The 20,371-nt window shown below is 40.2% G+C and overlaps 3 protein-coding genes across 3 annotated transcripts; 2 read left to right on the forward strand and 1 right to left on the reverse strand.

The window, feature by feature from the left end:
• Positions 1–610: 610 nt before the first annotated feature.
• LOC131793273 (adenosine receptor A3-like) lies at positions 611–1,971 on the reverse strand. The gene has a single exon (XM_059110682.2). The coding sequence runs from the start codon at positions 1,875–1,877 to the stop codon at positions 879–881; it is 999 nt and encodes a 332-aa protein (XP_058966665.2). The 5' UTR covers positions 1,878–1,971; the 3' UTR covers positions 611–878.
• Positions 1,972–14,001: 12,030 nt separating this feature from the next.
• LOC136280699 (uncharacterized) lies at positions 14,002–16,173 on the forward strand. Its single transcript, XM_066166351.1, has one exon. It carries the CDS (start codon positions 14,002–14,004, stop codon positions 16,171–16,173), a length of 2,172 nt encoding a protein of 723 aa, XP_066022448.1.
• A 48-nt stretch (positions 16,174–16,221) lies between these two features.
• On the forward strand, positions 16,222–19,266 carry LOC136281256 (uncharacterized). Its single transcript, XM_066167589.1, has one exon. It carries the CDS (start codon positions 16,222–16,224, stop codon positions 19,219–19,221), a length of 3,000 nt encoding a protein of 999 aa, XP_066023686.1. The 3' UTR covers positions 19,222–19,266.
• Positions 19,267–20,371: the final 1,105 nt, after the last annotated feature.

Consider the following 20,371-nt stretch of genomic DNA (forward strand, 5'->3'; position numbering starts at 1 on the left):
CTGATGAATTTATTTACATAAGTAAGAGACATTTTATTTCCTAGTCTTCACACATGAAAAGAATTCGATTGCTTATCAACAATTTCCACTCCACTAGTTTTAAATGTGTTACCCGTGACATGGATATCATTCGAGGCGTAGAGGTACTTAATCTTCAAACCTATGTCTTATTGGAAACTGTCAGAAATAACTTAGCTGTTTTCACCGCCCAAAGTACAAAGTTTTATTACATAGATAGCGATGAAATATCAGAGTTTCTGTATCGAAAACATGATATCTTTACCACGTGCAGTGAACGTTCCACTTACTTCCTCGCACGTGCAGATAACGATGTCTACGGGCTGAGTTACTGTGCGGGTGTCTCATGCATTCGGTGTTCTTTAAATATGTTTTAAATTGTACTTTATCTAAATACCCGATCGTTATCCTTATAATAAATGGCAAATAACATGTATTTTCATTTCAAACTCTTGAGGGCGCGGTCGGTAAGATGGCTATTGACATGTTCTGACAAACCAAGAAGTATAGGTGTGTGAATTTAAGCAAGAACTTAAGAGCTAGAATTATCATATTTATTGAGAGTTAATTTTTTTTTATAACATGACGGGTTATTTTATCTCAGATAGGATAAATAAAACAGCATATTTTTATTATTGGATGAAATTCATACTTAACTGGTTACTGCAAAAAGCAACCCTATACAACAACAGGGCTCTGTGAAGCATAAAATCGAAAATCTAAGAACGCTATCCTATTTTCTTACAATACTGCACATTTATTGCTCCTGCCTCCTATGAATGTCACTACTCAGTAACAACGCCAGCGGTCCTCTTATCTCAACTGAATAAAACCTAGTTTCCATATCTTCTCGTTTAACCTCAACTAACAGGCGAGTGGGATCGGTTCGTAAAATTTCTTAGTTCTATTTCTGACGTTGGGCGGTTTCTTTTCTCGATTTTAACCATCTCAATGGCTGGTCTCCCCTTCGTACAGCAAGAACGCAGCGCTTGATGAAACTCAGGAATTCTAAATACGTATACAATCGGATTGACAAAAGAGTTAGAATAATTAAGAGTGTTCATCATGAAATAAACCCATGCTATTAATGTCTCAGTTCCATATATATAGACTAATAGGTTCATGATAATGAAGGGAAGCCAGCATGCTAAAGCCAGTATGGACACCAGAAGTAGGGCCTTTGTTAAGCGTCTGTTTCGCGAAGCTCCATTTCGATGCTGTGAGGCAACACTCTCGCGTTGAAAATTTCTCCAGATCGCGATGTTACAGAAACATATGATGAGTGTTAGACCCGACGAAACGGGGATGAAAACCAAGAAAATAGATTCAAATGAACTCAAAACATATGACAAAGTTGTTAATGTAGACACCAAGACAGCGGATGTCCAAATTAAGAAAATGATGCCGCGGTATGTTCTGGTGGATAATGAACGGTGTTTAAACGGCCAAAATACGGCATAAAGTCTCTCGCAAGAAATAGAGGCTGCAGATATATATGAGCCATACATAAGTATGCTATCGAAACTTGTATAAAATATTCGGTAGGCCATGTGTTCAGAGTCATATTTTGCTGTCCAAAGCTGATAGTAACCTCCATTAACGTAAATATAAAAGGGCAGAGTGATGGCTCCTAACATCAAATCAGCAAACGCCATGTTCATGACTAAAAATAAACTTTTCCTACGAAGTGGTTTGGTAACTGCAAAGAGAAGCAGAGTGAGCAAATTTCCTGCAATGATAAGGACCGAAGATAAAATGAGAGCACTGCATACTGCGATCCCTTCTGCCTTGGAAATAGAACTTCTTGTGGACGCAGACGCATTTTCCAAGGTCTTGTTCCCTGCCGACGAGTCAATCATTATAAACTTATGACTAAATGAACTACGGTAAACAGTTTTTTTTTCCGGAATAAAATGCGTTGTTTCAGAGGAGAGGAACTCAACCTTTTGAAACAACACCAAGCAACAGCAGCTGAAAAGTTATTTGTATTACGCGGTGATTATATTCAAGGCGTCACGTAGTCCAGGTAGACAAGACATTTCAGGTTCAACCAATACTGTCAATAAAATGGCTGTTTATCAAAAAATGTAGCAGCTGTTCATGTATTTTCCTGTTGAAATGGCAAGAATTGCACAGTTTTACGCTTGTTATGGTTTTAACAAATTTCTTGTGTGGTTCATAATCTCTGCACTAGCAGACTAGGAAGTTATCTTTACTCAAGCAGAGATGATCTTCATTAGTGATAGACGAAAGGAATTACAATTCAGGATAATTAGCTCTAGACATATGCTACCAGATGCACTGTTAAATTTTGCATCAAACAGTCATCGTACATCTTTGAAATTAAACGAGTCACAACAATTAGAGCGAGAAATACCAAGAAATTAAAATCTAGAGTTAAGTACATTTATTTATACATTTATGACTTCTATTGTCAAATACATTAAAGGCAACCAACACGCACTTGAAATTGTTCGTGTCGTTAATTTCCTTAGCCAAGACAAACCTCTTTTCACTATGGACATTACATCTCTTTTTCGTGTCATTTGCCATTCTGTCGCTCAAACATATTTTTGATCAACGTACTGTCAAAGAACCTAGCTCTGAAACACGACTCCGCTCAGCCAAACTAGCGCTAATAATAGCTTTCAGTTGAAGTTGTCAAATATTGTTCCAATTCCCTTTCCCCTTTACCTCCCATGAGTGACTAAGAGAGAATCTCTCCTTACAATATCAATACAATATCAAGCATAGAAGTGATGAGAATAAAGTAAAATATCGATAAGAGGATTATTAGTTGATCCAATATCAAATTCTCCAAATTGACATAATAAGAATTGTATGGCAGACAGTAAGGAGAATTACTGATGAGATCTTGGGAGTTAAAGGGTTAGGTAGGCGGTGGGATTACTCAGCACGTACTCAAATAGTAAAAGAAGGCGCTATTAGTAATTTGTACTCGTGTTACATCGGAATGCACTCGTTTTCAGCCGATCAGAAGTGCGTAATTTTCTCGTAGACGTTATTTTAAAAGTAAGCAAGTTTAGTGTTATGATTAGGACGGATGCCTTCTGCTTTGGAAACTTCTTGCAAATTTGGACTTTTTTGTAGGATTTCGTTCACTGCCGGTGCCTCAAACAAAGTTAACTTGTAACTAAATGGTTTACGAGATGAAACGTTTGATCGGGAAAGAATGCAGTGTTTCAAAGGAGAGGAACTCGATCTTCTACAACGACACGAAATAACAACAGCTGAAAAGTCATTTATGTGTCATAGTAATTTTACTCAAGGCAGTCATGTTGTCGAGGTAGACCTAATAAATAATACCGTGTACGTAGAGCCCTTCATGTCACGATATATGTCTATTCATCAAACAACGTGACAGCTATTCGTGTGTTATTCTGAAAAGTTTTAACGCTTCATAAGGTTTTAACAAATTCTTGCACGGCTCAAAATTTATTAACAAACCGACTCGGACGTTATCATCTTTCAATAAACAAAGAATCCGTTCAAGAACACCTTGTGTTTTCCTTTTCTTAAATCATAAAATTATATTTTTTTCGAAGCGAAGAGGCATATACCGTTATCATTTCTCAATGAGAGATAGTTTTCATGACCGTGATGAACGAATTTTGTTGTGACACATCCAAGATAGTTTGCTTTAACTCTCTACTCAGTGCGTTGGCCTATCTTCAAATTTGCATTAAACATTCATCCTACTGTGATGAATTTAGCTCAGAAAGGGAAAAAAAAAAGAGATCTTTGGCGCCTACGCGTCTAGAAGTTTTTTACTTGGCTCAAAATTTCTTCGTAAGGCCACTCGGGTGTTAATATCCCTCTGAGATATAATCTTCATCAAATTTAATTATCAAGGATAATTTGCGCTTGACTCATGATCCTCGATGCACTGCTCTAGTTCTAATTTTGCTTTAGAAATTCATTCTACACCATTGAATTTAAAAGAGCCATAGCAAAGAGAGAGAGAAATAATAATGAATTATTCCTGTAAAGTTCATTTACATTACTGATTCGCTAACTTTTCCGGTGCAGTGAACCGTGTGAATTCCTTTTAGTAGAGCTAAGAAGTTATTTCTTGGAGCGAAGAGGTATGCTCTTGTATCGATTGCAGTCTCACTCAAATTTTTCTCTGCCTTTAATAATCTCTTGAGTATTTGGTTTTCGGAAAGTATCACAGCTCTCACACGCTTGGTGTAAATGCACTACTTCACTCATGATTATTTCCCAAGTGATATTCGTTATTTGTTTGCAGAATATACTAAAGGGCATACACCCAAATTACTTCTTGATCAGTTGAGATTCCCTAGTGAGGTTTCTCCTGCAAAGAGACGGGCTCGTGATATGGTGTTTTAGTGCAACGATCAGTTTAATCGGAAGGGATTTGAACGGAAATTTATGTAAATATCATGGTAATTTTTTTTAAGGTGTTTATGTAGTTGGAGTAGGCAATGAGTGTGAACAAAGACTGTGCCACTTAGAACCCCTCGTGTCACACTAAATGAAATGTCCGTTTATTAAAAAAACGTAAGAGGTGTTCATGTATTTTTTTTTTTCTGACTGAACGGTAAGGCTTTTTAGACATATTTCTTGCCTGTATGACCCGTATGAAAATATCTTTTAAAAGCCGACTGGGGCGTCATCATTTCTCAATGAGAGATGATTAATCTTCATTAAATAATGCAAATGATCGTGAAAGATGAGAGTTACTAATATTTTGCTTGTAGAGCAACATCTGATGCCTGATTTTGCTCACCCAGCCCACCCTCCACCCCACAAACACACGCACACACAGAAACAAAAAAGGACACTGTCTGCCTAATGATCTCTGCCCATCCCACCTGCAGCCCACACGTTTTTTTTTCCAATTCCCATCACGACGAAAGCACAAGTTTTTTTTTATCGCACAACTGCCCAAAAAATAAAAGAAAACATTTATTCCATAAGTCTTGAAAGTTCAAATAAACCGGATTCAACTAAAGCTAAAGCCCCCCCAGCCCCTCCCTCTGCGCTGTCCCTGTAGATATTCTTAAAGCAATTGATGAAAGCAGCTCACAAGACGGAATAGCAGTAACTTATCTTCTCGCAGAGGCTCGGTCATGGGTTTTTTCCTCTATCGATCAATTTTTAGATATTTTTTTTTCTATCTATGCAAGTCGTGATAATTTCGTGATCTCTTTTCCGTCATCGACAGCACACTTTAATTGAATATCTCATCAATTCAGCTTCCTTTTAGCGTCATGTCTGTTCAGCTGCTCATGTATATTTTGTTGACACAATTGGAGCCACACACTTTAACACTCTCGTAAGGTTCGTTTTAGTTTCCTTGACACCCCTCCTTAGTCATCAGTCTACAAATTACCTAACCCGTAAAACCGTCACCATTTCTCGGCAAGAAGAAAAAATATTCTTTGATGCTTTATGAAAAAAAAATGTATTTATCTTTTCTGAGAAAATGTGCTTCACACATGTGTAATTCGATGCAGTGTGCTATTTTTAGTTATTTTTACTAAAAAGAAAATGATATAAACCATTTCTTCTATTTTGTCAAAATGTATTTAGTCACATTTTGGCCGAGGGAGAGAGAGATCTCGAGTGTCTCAGCGTCTGGAAATATGAAATTAATAATCAGATTATGGGTTTTAAAGATGAACTAAAGTTACGATTACTGGACGTTTTATTAAAGTTCTCTTTCCTGTCGAGGTAACCGGATACGTCTGTGTGCTTGAATTAATTTATTTTTTGAAAAATAGGAGGCATTTTATTTCCTAGTCTCCACACATGAAAATAATTCGATTGCTTACAACAATTTCCACTCCACTGGTTTTAATTATGATGCCCGTGAAACTGAGATCATTCGAGGCGTAGAGGTACTTCATCTTCAAACCTATGTCTCATTGGAAACTGTCGGAAAGAACTCAGCTGTTTTCGTCGCCCACTTGTCTAAAGTTTTATGATATAGATATCGATGAAATACCAGAATTTCTGTTTCGAAAACATGATATCTTTACCACGCGCTGTGAACGTTCCACTTATCTCTTATCTCTGACGTCATGGTAACCCGCTTTAGCAAAATGGCGGTTTTACTGTTCACGAAGGGCTCTTTTTTATATTACGAACATCAAGTTTGATTCAACCTTAAGTTCAGAGGAAAAATTTATTTCGTGGTAATTTTTTATGTTAAAATTAAAGGTCTTGCTCACGGGCTGAGTTACCTGCAGGTGTCTTGTGCATTCGGTGTTCTTCATATATATATTTTTAAATTGTATTTGATCTAAACGAGGGATAATAAATGGCAAAACAACATGATTAAACTTAACTTGATTTTAGTTTGGAGGCAGGGAAAGCTGTACGCTCTTTATTTTATCTTATTTTTTATTTCACACTCATGAGGGCGCGGTTCGCAAGATGGCCATTGACATGTTCTGACAACCTTAAAAGTATAGGTGTGTGAATTTGAGCTATAACTTTTTCGTAAAATGAGACGATATTTTGCTTAGATAGGATGAATAAAACTGTATATTTTTATCATTGGATGCAATTCAGACTTAACTGGTGTGAACTTCTGCTGCAAAAAGCAACCCTATAGAACAACAGGGCTCTGTGAAGTAAAAAATTGAAAATATAAGAACGTTATCCTATTCATTTACAATACTCCACATTTATGGCTCCTTCCTCCTATGGATGTCACTACTCAGTAACAACGCGGACGATCCTCTTATCTCAGCAAACCCTAAGCAAAACTTAGTTTCCATATATTATCGTTCAACAATAACTTGCAGGCGTGGAATCGTTTCTGAATATTCTCAGTTCTATCTCTGGCGTTTTAAGTGCAGCCGTTCGGTTTCTTCCTTTGAATTTTTACCATCTTAATGGCTGGTCTGCTCTTCGTGCAACACAAACGCAGTGCTTGCTGAAACTCAGGAATTCTGAATACATACACAATCGGATTGACAAAAGAGTTAGAATAATTTAGAATGTTCACCATGTAATAAAACTTCCATGGTATTGATGTCTTAGTTATATAGATTAATATGTTCATGATGATTATGGGAAGCCAACATACTAAAGCCAGAATGGAAACCAGAAGTAGGGTCTTTGTTAAGCGTCGGTTTCGCGAAGCTCCATTTCAATGCTGTGAAGCAACACTCTCGTGTTGAAAATTTCTCCAGATGGCGATATTACAGACACATACGATGATTGTTAGACCCAACACTACGGGGATAAAACAATACAAACCAGATTCAAATGAACTCGAAACGTTTAACAAAGTTATTAATGTAGACAGCAAGACAGCGGAAGACCAAAGTAAGAAAATGGCGATGCGGTATGTTCTGGTGGATAATGAACGGTGTTTAAAGGGCCAAAATACAGCATAAAATCTCTCACAAGAAATAGAGGCTGCAGATATGTACGAGCCTAACAAAAACGTGTCATCGAAACTTGTGTAAAATATTTTGTAGGCCATGTGTTCAAAGTCATATTTTGCTGTCCAAAGCTGATAGGCATCTCCAACGAGGTAAATGTAAAAGGGCAGACTGAACGCTCCTAACATCAAATCAGCAAACGCCATGTTCATAACTAAAAATAAACTTTTCCTATGAAGTGGTTTGGTAACTGCAAAGAGAACCAGAGTTAGCAAGTTTCCTGCAATGATAAGGACCGAAGATAAAATAAGAGCGCTGCATAGTGCGATCCCTTCTTCCTTGGAGGGAAAACTTCTTGTGAATGCAGACGCATTCTCCATGGTTTTATTCACTGCCGACGAGTCAATCTTATAAACTTATGACTAAATGAATTACGGTAAACAGGTTATTTTTTCGGAATAAAACGCGTTGTTACAGAGGAGAGGAACTTGCAACAACACCGAGCAACAGCAGCTGAAATGTTATTTGTATTTCGTGGTAACTATATTCAAGGAGTCACGTAGTCCAGGCAGACAAGACATTTCAGGTTCAACTAATACTGTCAATAAAATGGCTTTTCATCAAAGAACGTAACAGCTGTTCATGTATTTTCCGGTTGAAATGGCAAGAATTGTACAGTTTTACACTTGTTAAGGTTTTAATAAATTTCTTATAACACTTCAGGATAATTAGCTCTAGACACATGCTACTCTATGCAAAGTTTAATTTTGCATCAAACAATCATCGTACATCTTTGAAATTAAACGAGTCGTAACAATTAGAGAAAGAAATACTAGGAAATTATAATGTACAGTTAAGTACATTTATGGCTCCTATCGTCAAAACTTTACCATCATACATTAAAGACAGCCAACACGCACTTGAAATTGTTCGTGACTTTAATTTCCTTGGCCAAGACAAACTTCTTTTCACTATGGATATTACATCTCTTTTTCGTGTCATTTGCCATTCTGTCGCTCAAACATTTTTTTGATCAACGTACCGTCAAAGAACCTAGCTCTGAAACACGACTCCGCTTAGCGAAACTAGTGCTAATAAAAGCTTCCAGTTGAAGTTGTCAAATATTCTTCCAATTCCCCATCGCTTTACCTCCCATGAGTGACTTAGAGAGAATCTCTCCTTACAATATCAATACAATATCAAGCATAGAAGTGATGAGAATAAAGTAAATATCAATTAGGGGATTATTAGTTGATCCAATACCAAATTCTCCAAATTGACATCATAAGAATTGTATGGCAGATAGTAAGGAGAATTACTGATGAGATCTTGGGAGTTAGGGTTAGGTAGCCGGTGGGATTACTCAGTACGTACTCAAATAATAAAAGAAGGCGCTGTTAGTAATTTGCACTCATGTTACATCGGAATGCACTCGTTTCCAGCCGATCAGAAGTGCGTAATTTTCTCATAGACGTTATTTTGAAAGTGAGAAAGTTTACTGTTATGATTAGGACGGATGCCTATTGCTTTGGAAACCTCTTGCAAATTTGGACTTATTTGTAGGATTTCGTTCACTGCCGATGCCTCAAACAAAGTTAACTTGTAACTAATTGGTTTATAGGATGAAACGTTTGATCGGGAAAGAATGTGGTGTTTCAAAGGAGAGGAACTCGATCTTCTGCAACGACACGAAATAACAACAGCTGAAAAGTCATTTATGTGTCATAGTAATTTTACTCAAGGCAGTCATGTTGGCGAGGTAGACAATGCATTTCGAAATAATACCGTGCACGCAGAACCCTTCATGTCACGATATATGTCTGTTCATCAAACAACGTGACAGCTGTTTTTGTATTTCTCTGCAAAGGTTTACCGCTCCATAAGGTTTGAACAGATTTCTTGCTTGGTTCAAAACTTATAACAAACCGACTCGGACGTTATCATCTTTCAATAAACAAAGAATATAAAGAACGCTTTCGGGATAATATGCCCCAGGCGCATGCTACACAATACACTCTTCAATTTTTAATTTTGCATCAAACAGTCTCCTGCACCGTTCAATTTAAATGAGTTTTAGCAAAGAGAGAGAAATGATCTAAATTATTATCTACAGTTAATTGTAGTTACATTAACCAATACGGTAACTAATCCGTTCAAGAAAACCGTATGTTTTCCTTGCGAGGAGGCATATATCGCTATCATTTCTCAATGAGAGATATTTTTCATGACGGTGATGAACGAATTTTGTTGTGACACATCTAAGATATTTTGCTTTAACTCTCTACTAAGTGCGTAGATCTATTTTTGGAATTTACATTAAACATTCATCCTACTGTGATGAATGTAGCTCATAGAGGGGAACAAAACAGAGATCTTTGGCGCCTAAGCATTTGGAATTTCTTACTTGGCTCAAAATTTCTTCGTAAGGCCACTCGGGTGTTATTATCTCTCAGTGAGATATAATCTTCATTAAATTGACAAATAAACAGTGTAATAACACTTCCAGGATAATTTGCGCTTGACTCATGATACTCGATGCATTGCTCTAGTTCTCATTTTGCCTTAGAAATTCTTTCTACACCGTTGAATTTAAAAGAGCCATAGCAAAGATAGAGAGAGAAATAATAATGACTTATTATTGTTTTTTTAGAGGGCACGGTAACGAATCTTGCAATCTGATTGGTTCTTTACCCGGTCAGTATTTTCCTATCTCTGCCCACGGGCCACGGTAACGCTTTCGTGAGTCGCCGAGTACATCCCAACTTTGGTTGTCATTTTTCATAAATATACCTCGTTTTCTGGCTGGGCTGTATTTTTAAGCAAACACGTCGGTCACTACCTCAAGCCGATAAATAACTTATGAATCCTCTCTTTTCTCTCTATCAAATCACTTTGCTTGACAGAAAAATATTGGTTTCAGAATGAATTTGTATAAACAATAGTGTCATTACGTTGGTTGACAAGCGGCCTAAAAACCGTCTGCAATTAATTTTAATCGTTCACAAAAAATACCCAAAAAGTTGAAACGTGAGGTATTTGGTTACAGTTAAACTGAACGATGGAACTTTCATTCATTAATATCTGAATTTTCTCGAGCAATTTGTTCATAGTGAAAGAGCGAGCGAAGTTTTAATTTAAGTTCTACAACAAATATACGCTCCTGGTGAGTCTTTCCAATTCCATTCAATTTGGACATTTGTACCTTAAATTGCACAACAGAAATTGAAGGAAGTTTTTGAGAAAAGGCCGCATTACATGATTCCCTTGTGTCTCGTTGGAGTGTGCCGTTCGAATTTAGTTTTTGTGAAGGAAAGATCAGAGTTACACACGCCATTACAGCAAACAAACGAGCAAACTCTCACAACTTCAAAATAAAAAAATTGAATTTACTCACAATTACTTTCCTCGCCGTTTACTTAATGAACAGAGGTAAATCCTCGTACATGAATGAATGGTCGATGAGAGTGAATAATACTTTCCGTTAGATCATTAACTGATTTTGAAGAAAACATTGTCGTGACGGTCCTTGCCAAACTAGTTCTGTTGGTTTTCAAATGTTCCTACGCTTTTTTTTTCTTTCGCGCTCTCTAATTGACAGGTGTCAGATTGTGACAGATACTTGTAAAAATAATGTTTCAAAGTTTGTTTGGAAGCCTTTTAAATCACCTTTATCGTTACGGAAATGAAAATGTTTCGCTGAGGCATCTCTCTTAAATTTGCATCACCTCTATTTTAACTACCATTTACCCACTCAAAAATTGTTCAGTTTATGGAAGATCTTGCCGTATTTACGTCCATAAATCATTCGGGTTCTTTCGGAAAGAATTTCGTCAAGTTTAAAAACAATAAATATGTTATTTACCGGCTAAGGGTCGGTCCGTATGGTGAAAAACTGTGACCTCGGTCTTGAAAATGCTGCCCTCGGCCTACGGCCTCGGGCAGTATTTTCAAGACCTCGGTCACAGTTTTTCACCATACGGACCTCCCAGCCGGCAAATAACATATATTTATCTTAAAGGGCATGTAAACCCAAAACACATGTTTTTCTTATGCTATGTAAAAAGTGGCGTTGAAGACGAATTTGAAATTCGTTTTGTCCAGTTCGACTTATTTTAGGAGAAAATCGGCATTTTCAACTGAAATTCCATTTCCGGTAAAAACAATAGCGAGAAGTCGTGACGTAAGCGGTGGAACTAAATATTGCGCAACACATATTCCCCAGTAGAACTGGTATGGGAGTTCGTGTAAGTAGCGGTAGTTTGGAAGGTGTTTTTTCAGAAGATAGCGACTCGAATGCCTTAAGCTTAGTATATGACAGCGATGGGGATAATCCAGAATCTTCAGGAGAGTCTGGGACACGTCCTTAACAATATGAGCCGCGTAGTGTTCACCGAAGCGATCCGCACGAAGACACTACAGAACATGTTGACAGCCATGTGACCTCCTCGGAAACTCAGACTGGTATTTAATTTACTGTGTGATTTATTTGTATTTGACATGAAAATCCAATAAAGCGAGGGTACAATCAACAATGCAACATAAATTTTTTAAACTTGAGCTTCTGAGAGTGTTTTATATAAAATTATCAAAGGTGCGAGCGTGGAACTTGTCAACTAATGCCGACAACTCATGAAAGTGTTTGTTGTACGGAAATCGGGCAATTGTGGCAAAAAGTAGAGTAGCAAGGGCCTGAAACCCAGATAAGCTGTATCACTGAGTATCCAGGTTTTCAGTCAATTTGCCTTGATTTCTGGGTGCTGGAGACGGCCAATTACGCGTACAGGCAGCAGCAAGGCACAGATACACACCGGAAACGAGTAAGCTAAATGTTTTCTGTTTCATCTGTTTTGTTACATTTTGAGATCGATTTGCTTGGGTTGTTTCTGCTATTGATTTAATAATACAGTACTAGAGCTAGTTGTTTTTCGCTTCTTTCCTGGCAGGAAATTTCGCTAAATTGCCTACAGATAGCTTGTTCGTTGGTGTTGGGAATATCTCGGCAAACACTTCAGGGTCGCTGTGCCATCTTGTGCGGTAAACAATATCCGAAACATTTTTCCAGCGGATTTTGGATCGCTTTACACTGGATTAAAACCGCCAAACCTTTGAGAGAAACAAAGGTATATGTTAATGCAGATCTTAGTTATTTATTATTTACAGCACTGGAGGTTGTGTCCGTTCTTTTATTTATTGCTTTCCTTCATCTCCGAAGCATTTCCATCGATAAACAAGTTTTACCATTTACATTTCCTTGTGTGGCCTTCATAATTATCCAACCCTGTTTGTGTTTGCTTCGATTTGAAATACTGAAAAGATAGTTTTGCGAGCTGAAATCAGGATCTTTTAAGTTGTACTCAAAATGATGAATATTGTCGTACTGACTTTTGAATGTATTTTCACTGCTGTGAAAATCGTGACACAAATTCTTCTGTTGTTTCTCTGCAGGGTTTCTCAAAGGAAGCACCAAGTGGGGCTGGAATGGATTTTCTTATAGAACATAAGGGTTGATTATGGGATCCTGTATAGAATTCTTTGCATCGAACAAACAAAATTCCATATCACTTTATTACACACTGACACCAACGAATTCTCTTTCTTGGATACGTGTTTCGAATTCAGGCAAAGGATCAGAAGGGTCAGTGTCTTTTATGGGCTCAGCGCTGGTTCCCGAACAACTGGCTTCCCCATAATCTTTCATCAGATGAGAAAATAGATGTTTTGCCTCATTTGGATATATTTGCATTGTATGCCCAGTTTTGTTTGAATCAGTACAAAACTGGACGACACAACGCTTTACCATTACGAAAAAATTGAATATATTGAAGCAAAATGTAAGTAAAATAATCATGACGAGACCGGGAAACAACGGCTGTAGAAAAGACTCATTCGTGCCTTACGCTATTATAAAACGATACTTTGGAGGGTCCACCCGTGACGTCACAGGAAAGATAGCGCCATTCAAGATGGCGAATGTTTCGAATTTGGAAGAGCTTTTACAAAGTGAAAATGGACTTTTGAGAAAAAACGAATGGTACCTTTGGTGTACTTGATATATTTACTAAACATCTATGTGGAAAAAAAATGAATGTTTTTTGGGTTTACATGCCCTTTAAGTAAAGTTCATTTACATTACTGATCCGTTGACTTTTCCGGTGCGGTAAACCGTGTGCATTCCTTTTACAAGAACTAAGAAGCTATTTCTTTGAGCGAAGAGGCATGCTCTTGTATCGATTGCAGTTTCATTCAAATTTTTCTCTACCTTTAATACTGTCGTGACCGGAAGCGAGTTGTGTTACCTTTTATGTTACGTGCATGAACTGATTGCGAAACGCGTGATTGTAACAATAGGCTATTCGTCTTAAGGAAAAAAAGGATAGAATTACAGACAGATAAGATTGATTTAGGAGAGAATACCACGACGTGTACCGACAAAGTGAAAAAATATTAAAATCTGGTGAAAATCTTCAGACGCGTGAGTTTCCTTTGTCGGCGAGCACCATTTCCCGACAAAAGTGGCGACCCTGCCAGGACACGGCTTAAAAGAAACAGAAAATTCATCACAGAAATCACACTGACCGCGTGGTTTTATCAAAAACAACAAATGGCTGAGCTTGAGCAAGCGGTGAAAAAGATCGACGCAAAGCTCCGAATGTTGAAATTCACGACCGAAGAAGTACCGAGAATTCGAGAGAAGAAAGAATTGAAAGCGTTAGAGCGATTGCAAAAGGATTTGGAAAAACAGCTAGACGGCGTTCATGAACAGAAGGTTCAAATACAAGTGCTAAAAATAGAACAAGGAGACGACCCGAACGACGTGAGAGAATGGACATTGGAAACCGAAGGGCAAGTCGACGTATTCGAAAAACTCGCCGATAATGTGAGAGTAGAGGCAAGGAATCTACGAGAGGAGGCTTTACGCGAATTGAGAGACGAGGAGGAAAAGAAAGAAGAGGAGAAAAGGAATCGTCGTTACGAAGAAGAGTTGAAATTCGAGGAGGCAAAATTGAAGGTCAAACGCGACCACGAAAAGAAATTAGAAGAGGATCGAAACAAATCTCTAAAGGAGAGTGGCGCCAAGTTACCCAAGTTAACCATCACTAAATTTCAAGGAACCCACCTCGACTGGTTGAGGTTTTGGAGCCAATTCGAAACTGAAATCGATAAGGCTAGTATTACACAAGTAGCGAAATTTTCATACCTCAAAGAGCTTCTCACCCCCAAAGTTTGTGCATTGGTAGATGGCTTGCCTTACAATACAGAAGGCTACGGACGAGCTAAAAGCATTCTGACAGCAAAGTACGGGAAACCGAGCGAAGTGTCCAACGCGCACATGCAGTGTATTATTTCCTTACCCACCATACAGGGATCTCAGCCAGCAAAAATACACCCATTCTACGAGAAGCTGTCAACTAATGCTCAAGCACTGGAAACCATGGGAAAAATTCAAGAGATAAATGGCTACATTCGAGTTACCTTGGACAAACTACCTGACATCAGGGCTGACCTTGTCCGTTTGGATGACAACTGGCAAGAGTGGGGATTTCCTCAGATGTTAGAGTCACTTCGAAAGTGGTGCGAAAGAAATCCGTTGCCTTCATCCGAAGAACCAAGCAGTGGCAGAACCCTGCCGCCTAAATCCCGAGACAAATTGTTTAACTCGAGGCAAGACGAGTGGAAACCGAGACCATGCGTTTATTGCAAATCTAGCGGACACAAGTCCCTCGACTGTGACAAGATAGTGGGTGTGGCACAGAGAAGAAAGCACCTCAGTGAGAAAGGTTTATGTTTCAACTGCACTGGTACCAAACACCGAGCTGCTGAGTGTCGTATTGTGAGAAGTTGTCAGAAGTGCAACGGCAGACATCATACTTCAATATGTGACAGAGATTCCCAGCAGATGTTGCTAGCCACCAGTGAAGGAGCAGTCATTTACCCAATCGTGGTTGTCAATGTGGACGGCGTAACATGCCGCGCGTTACTGGACACTGGGGCGGGAAGCTCGTATGCCTCAGCAGCACTTGTCAAACGACTTGGAAAGCAACCGTCAAGAATAGAGCACAAGAGAATTGACATGATGATGTGTTCGACAAACCAGAAGATTCAACAATACAACGTTAAGATTGCAAACACCCATGGGAGTTTCGAGATGGCAACCACAGTGAGCAAAGTCGATAAAAGTGTCTTACTGTCGGTGCCCAACCCAAGATATTCGGAAAAGATCAACCAGTTCACCCACCTCGAAGGAGTAGTCATGGATGATGGAGACACGAAATCGGAACTACCCATCCATCTGATACTGGGGGCTAGTGAATACTCGCGGATAAAGACCGACACAAAACCAAGAGTTGGAAAGGCCGGAGAACCCATAGCTGAGCTAACCACTTTAGGCTGGAGAATGATGTCGGCCGGAAAAGAAGCACACCTGAGCAGTGTTTATCTCACCAGAACGTCGTCCACTGATTACGACCAGCTGTGTAGTCTTGACGTGTTGGGCCTTGAGGACAGGCCAAATGGTGATCAGCAAACAGTGTACGACGATTTTAAAGAGCAACTCAGACGAAGCGATGAAGGATGGTATGAGACGGGGCTACTATGGAAACATGGTCATGATCTCCTCCCAAACAACGAGTGTGGAAGTCTACGAAGACTCGAAAGCCTGATAAAGAAATTACAGAAAGAGCCCAACCTTCTGGCCCAGTATGACGAAGTCATTCAAGATCAGTTGGCGAAAGGGATCGTAGAGAAGGTGTCTTCAGACCCAGTGGGAAGATAGTTCTACATCCCACACAAGCCTGTCATCAGAGAGTCAGCAGAATCCACCATGCTGAGAATCGTGTTCGATGCGTCAGCGAGATCAAATGAGAAGAGTCCCTCCCTTAACGATTGTTTGGAGACGGGGCCACCCCTTCAGAACCTGCTGTGGGATGTGCTAATAAGAAACCGTCTGAAGCCAGTGGCGTTGGCTGGTGACCTTAAGCAGGCCTTCCTGCAAGTACGTATTCGACTAGAAGATCGAGATGCCTTAAGATTCCACTGGATAAAGAACAGAGATGTATCAAATGTGGAAGTGTTGAGATTTACCCGTGCATTGTTTGGCCTGGTGCAGTCACCGTTCTTGTTAGGGGGAACACTGCAGCAACACCTGGAAAGCCTAAAAGAAAGATACCCAAAAGAAGTGGAAGAGATCAAAAAGAGCCTGTACGTGGACGATGTCATTACCGGTGGAGAAACCAAAGACAAGGTGCGCAAACTAAAAGAAACAGCTGTTGCAGTTTTTGGGGAGGCGCAGTTCGAACTACACAAGTGGCATTCCAACGAGCCAGATCTGGAAACGAACGAAGAACCGAAGTCGGAAGACGAGAGACAAAGTTATGCCAAGGAACAACTTGGAGTTAAAACCGGAGAAACCAAGATGTTGGGGCTACCATGGGACAAGACGGAGGACACCATTGCTGTGAAGTTTCCAGAAGCACCCCCAGAAGTGACTAAGAGGGAAATGTTGCGGTTCCTCGCTTCAATTTACGACCCTCTTGGCCTAGCGTCACCAGTATCCCTCGTGGGGAAGTTCTTGTATCGAGAAGTTTGTGACCAACACCTTCCATGGGACCAAAGCGTACCCGAAAACATCAGAAGGCAATGGCAAAAATTCCAGAAAAACCTCCCAGACCACCTTCAATTCCCGCGCAGTTTAGCAGGCTTGCAAGAAACCATTGAAGCAATCGATTCACACGCGTTTGGAGACACAAGTGGGGCAGGATCAGCAGCTGTGGTATATGCAGTGGTTCATCAAGCTTCAGGCGTGAGCAGAGGATTGCTGGCAGCGAAATCGCGCTTGGCAAAAAAGGGCCTCACTATTCCTAGACTGGAATTAGTATCTGCGCACATGGCGGCAAACCTCGCCGAGAATGTGAAGAACGCCCTAGAAGGCCGGCCAGTTAGATCAGTCCATGGATGGCTGGATAGTACTGTGGCCCTTCACTGGATCAGAGGAGAAGGGAGTGCCTACAAGCAATTTGTGGCCAACCGAGTGAACAAGATACGAGAGAAAGAGTACATTCACTGGAGGCATGTTGGTACCGACCAGAATCCCGCTGATATTGGCAGTAGAGGTTGCCAAGCGGACAAGCTGAGAGAGCTGTGGTTAATGGGTCCAAAATGGTTGACAGAGCCTGATCGTTGGCCAGCTGAAGTATTCACAGAACCGAGCAAAGAAACCGAAGCGGAAGCTAAACTCGCAAAAGAAATCTTCGCAACTGCTACAGAGACCAAGGATGACTTCGATGAAGTTTTAGAGAAAAACAGTTTCTGGAAAACGGTACGGGTGACAGCATGGATAAGGAGATTCCTGAACAACTGCAAGTTGAAGAAAGCGGTACGACTCAGTGGTCCTCTAACAACAGCTGAGACGGACAAGCAGGTGCAATGGTGGATAAAGAGGGCCCAAGCAAGCTATGAAATGACGGAAAAGTTCAACGAGGACAAGTTGACCCTCAACCTACAGAAGAACAACGAAGAGTTGTACGAGTGCCGTGGTAGAATTCAAGGAAGCTATCCAATCTATCTACCATCAAGTGCAGTGTTGACAGAGAAGTTGGTTCTAGATGCACATATCCTGACCTTAAATGGAGGAGTTGGACTCACGATGGCCTTCATCAGACGTGACTATTGGATACCTCGATTGAGGCAGCTAACCAAGAAAGTGATCAGGGGTTGTTTTGGATGTAAAAAGTTCCGTGCTGTGGCATTCCAAAGTCCACCTCCTGGAAACTTGCCAGTTGACCGCACCATGGGCTTAGTTCCTTTCCAGGTACTGGGCGAGGACTATGCCGGCCCAATACCATACAAAATCAGTAAGAAGAAGGAAGGTAAAGCCTATATCCTGTTGTTTGCCTGTAGTCTGACCAGAGCCATCCACCTGGAGCTGTTAAGCGATCAGAGTACAGAAGAGTTCATTAAAAGCTTGAAACGGTTCATAGCCAGAAGGGGAAGACCACAAAAGGTGTACTCCGACAACGGAAAAAGTTTCATTGCGGCGGCGAAATGGTTGAGAAGCATCATGAACGACGAGAAGATGCAGGATTACCTGGCACACCAGCAGATCACGTGGCAATTCAACCTGAGTAGGGCACCGTGGTGGGGCGGTCAGTACGAGAGGTTGGTGGGGCTTGTAAAGCGGGCCTTGTACAAGTCTGTTGGGGGAGCGAGGCTCACGTGGAGCGAGTTTGAGGAGGTGCTCCTAGATGTGGAAGTTGCACTTAACAACCGCCCCCTAACTTATCTGGAAGACGATGTCCAGCTACCCACGCTGACACCAAATGCCATGATGTTTGGCCAGCCCAATCTGTTACCAGAAGATGATCCAGTTTCGATCGAGAGTAAAGATTTAAGGAAGCGAGCCAAGTATCTTCGACGCTGTAAGGATGTGTTGTGGGCCCGATGGACCGGGGAGTACATCAAGAGTTTGAGAGAAAGACATAACCTCAACCACAAGAAAGAAGAACCACAGATTGAACCCGGAGACGTCGTTCTAATCCAAAGTGACGAAAGAAACAGAGGGAAGTGGAACCTCGGAATTGTAGCAAAGCTCATCAAGGGGAGAGACGGTGTTGTCAGGGCAGCCAGACTGAGGGCAGGAAAATCGTTCCTGGAGCGCGCACTCCAACAGTTGTACCCCATGGAGTTGTCATGCGACCGATATCAGGAGCCTCAAGACCCAGAGTCAAATGTCCTCAACCCCAGAGCCAGGGCATTCACACCCAGGAGAGCAGCTGTTGCCGCAGCGGAACGTATCAAAGACATTGCCAGACAAGACGAACAATGAAGTTGAACAAATGATTTTCTTTTTGTGTGTATTTGTTGCCTCCGGTATCAAATAGGGGGAGAGTGTCGTGACCGGAAGCGAGTTGTGTTACCTTTTATGTTACGTGCATGAACTGATTGCGAAACGCGTGATTGTATCAATAGGCTATTCGTCTTAAGGAAAAAAGGATAGAATTACAGACAGATAAGATTGATTTAGGAGAGAATACCACGACGTGTACCGACAAAGTGAAAAAATATTAAAATCTGGTGAAAATCTTCAGACGCGTGAGTTTCCTTTGTCGGCGAGCACCATTTCCCGACAATACTCTTTTCCCTTAAGTATTTGATTTCCGGAAAATATCACAGCTCTCACACGCTTGGTGTAAATTCACTACTTCACTGAATATTTCCCGGGCGATATTCGTTATTTGTTTATAGAATATATGAGGGCATACAACCACATTACTTCTTAATCAGTTGAGATTCCCTAGTGAGGTTTCTCCTGCGAAGACACGGGCTTGTGACATGGTGTTTTAGTGCAAAGGTCAGTTTAATAGGAGGGATTTGAACGGAAATTTATGTAAATATCTTGGTAATTTCTTTTGAAGGTGTTTATGTAGTTGGAGTAGGCAATGAGTTTGAAAAAATACTGTGCCACGTAAAACCCTTCGTGTCACAATAAATGAAATGTCCGTTTATTTCTTGCCTGTATAACCCGTATGAAAAGCCGACTGGGGCGTCATCATTTCTCAATGAGAGATGATTAATCTTCATTACATAATGCAAATGATCGTGAAAGATGAGGTTTACTAATATTTTGCTAGTAGAACAACATTTGATGCCTGATTTTCTCACCCAGCCCACCCTCCGCCCCACAAACACACACATACAAACAAAAAAGGACACTGTCTACCTAATGATTTCTGCCCATCCCACCTGCAGCCCACACAACCTTTTTTCCAATTCCTATCACGACGAATGCACAAGTTTTTTTTTTATCACACAACTTCCTAAAATAAAAGAAAACATTTATTCCATAAGTCTTGAAAGTTCACATAAACCGAATTCAACTATACCTATATTCATCAAGTCCAAGAAATCAATACAAACTTAAGCCATAACATGAATGAGCTGGCTCTAAGAGCCCTTTGATTTCTATTCCATCGTTT

Source organism: Pocillopora verrucosa, chromosome 5 (assembly GCF_036669915.1).
Source record: "Pocillopora verrucosa isolate sample1 chromosome 5, ASM3666991v2, whole genome shotgun sequence".
NCBI classification, from domain to species: Eukaryota; Metazoa; Cnidaria; class Anthozoa; order Scleractinia; family Pocilloporidae; genus Pocillopora; species Pocillopora verrucosa.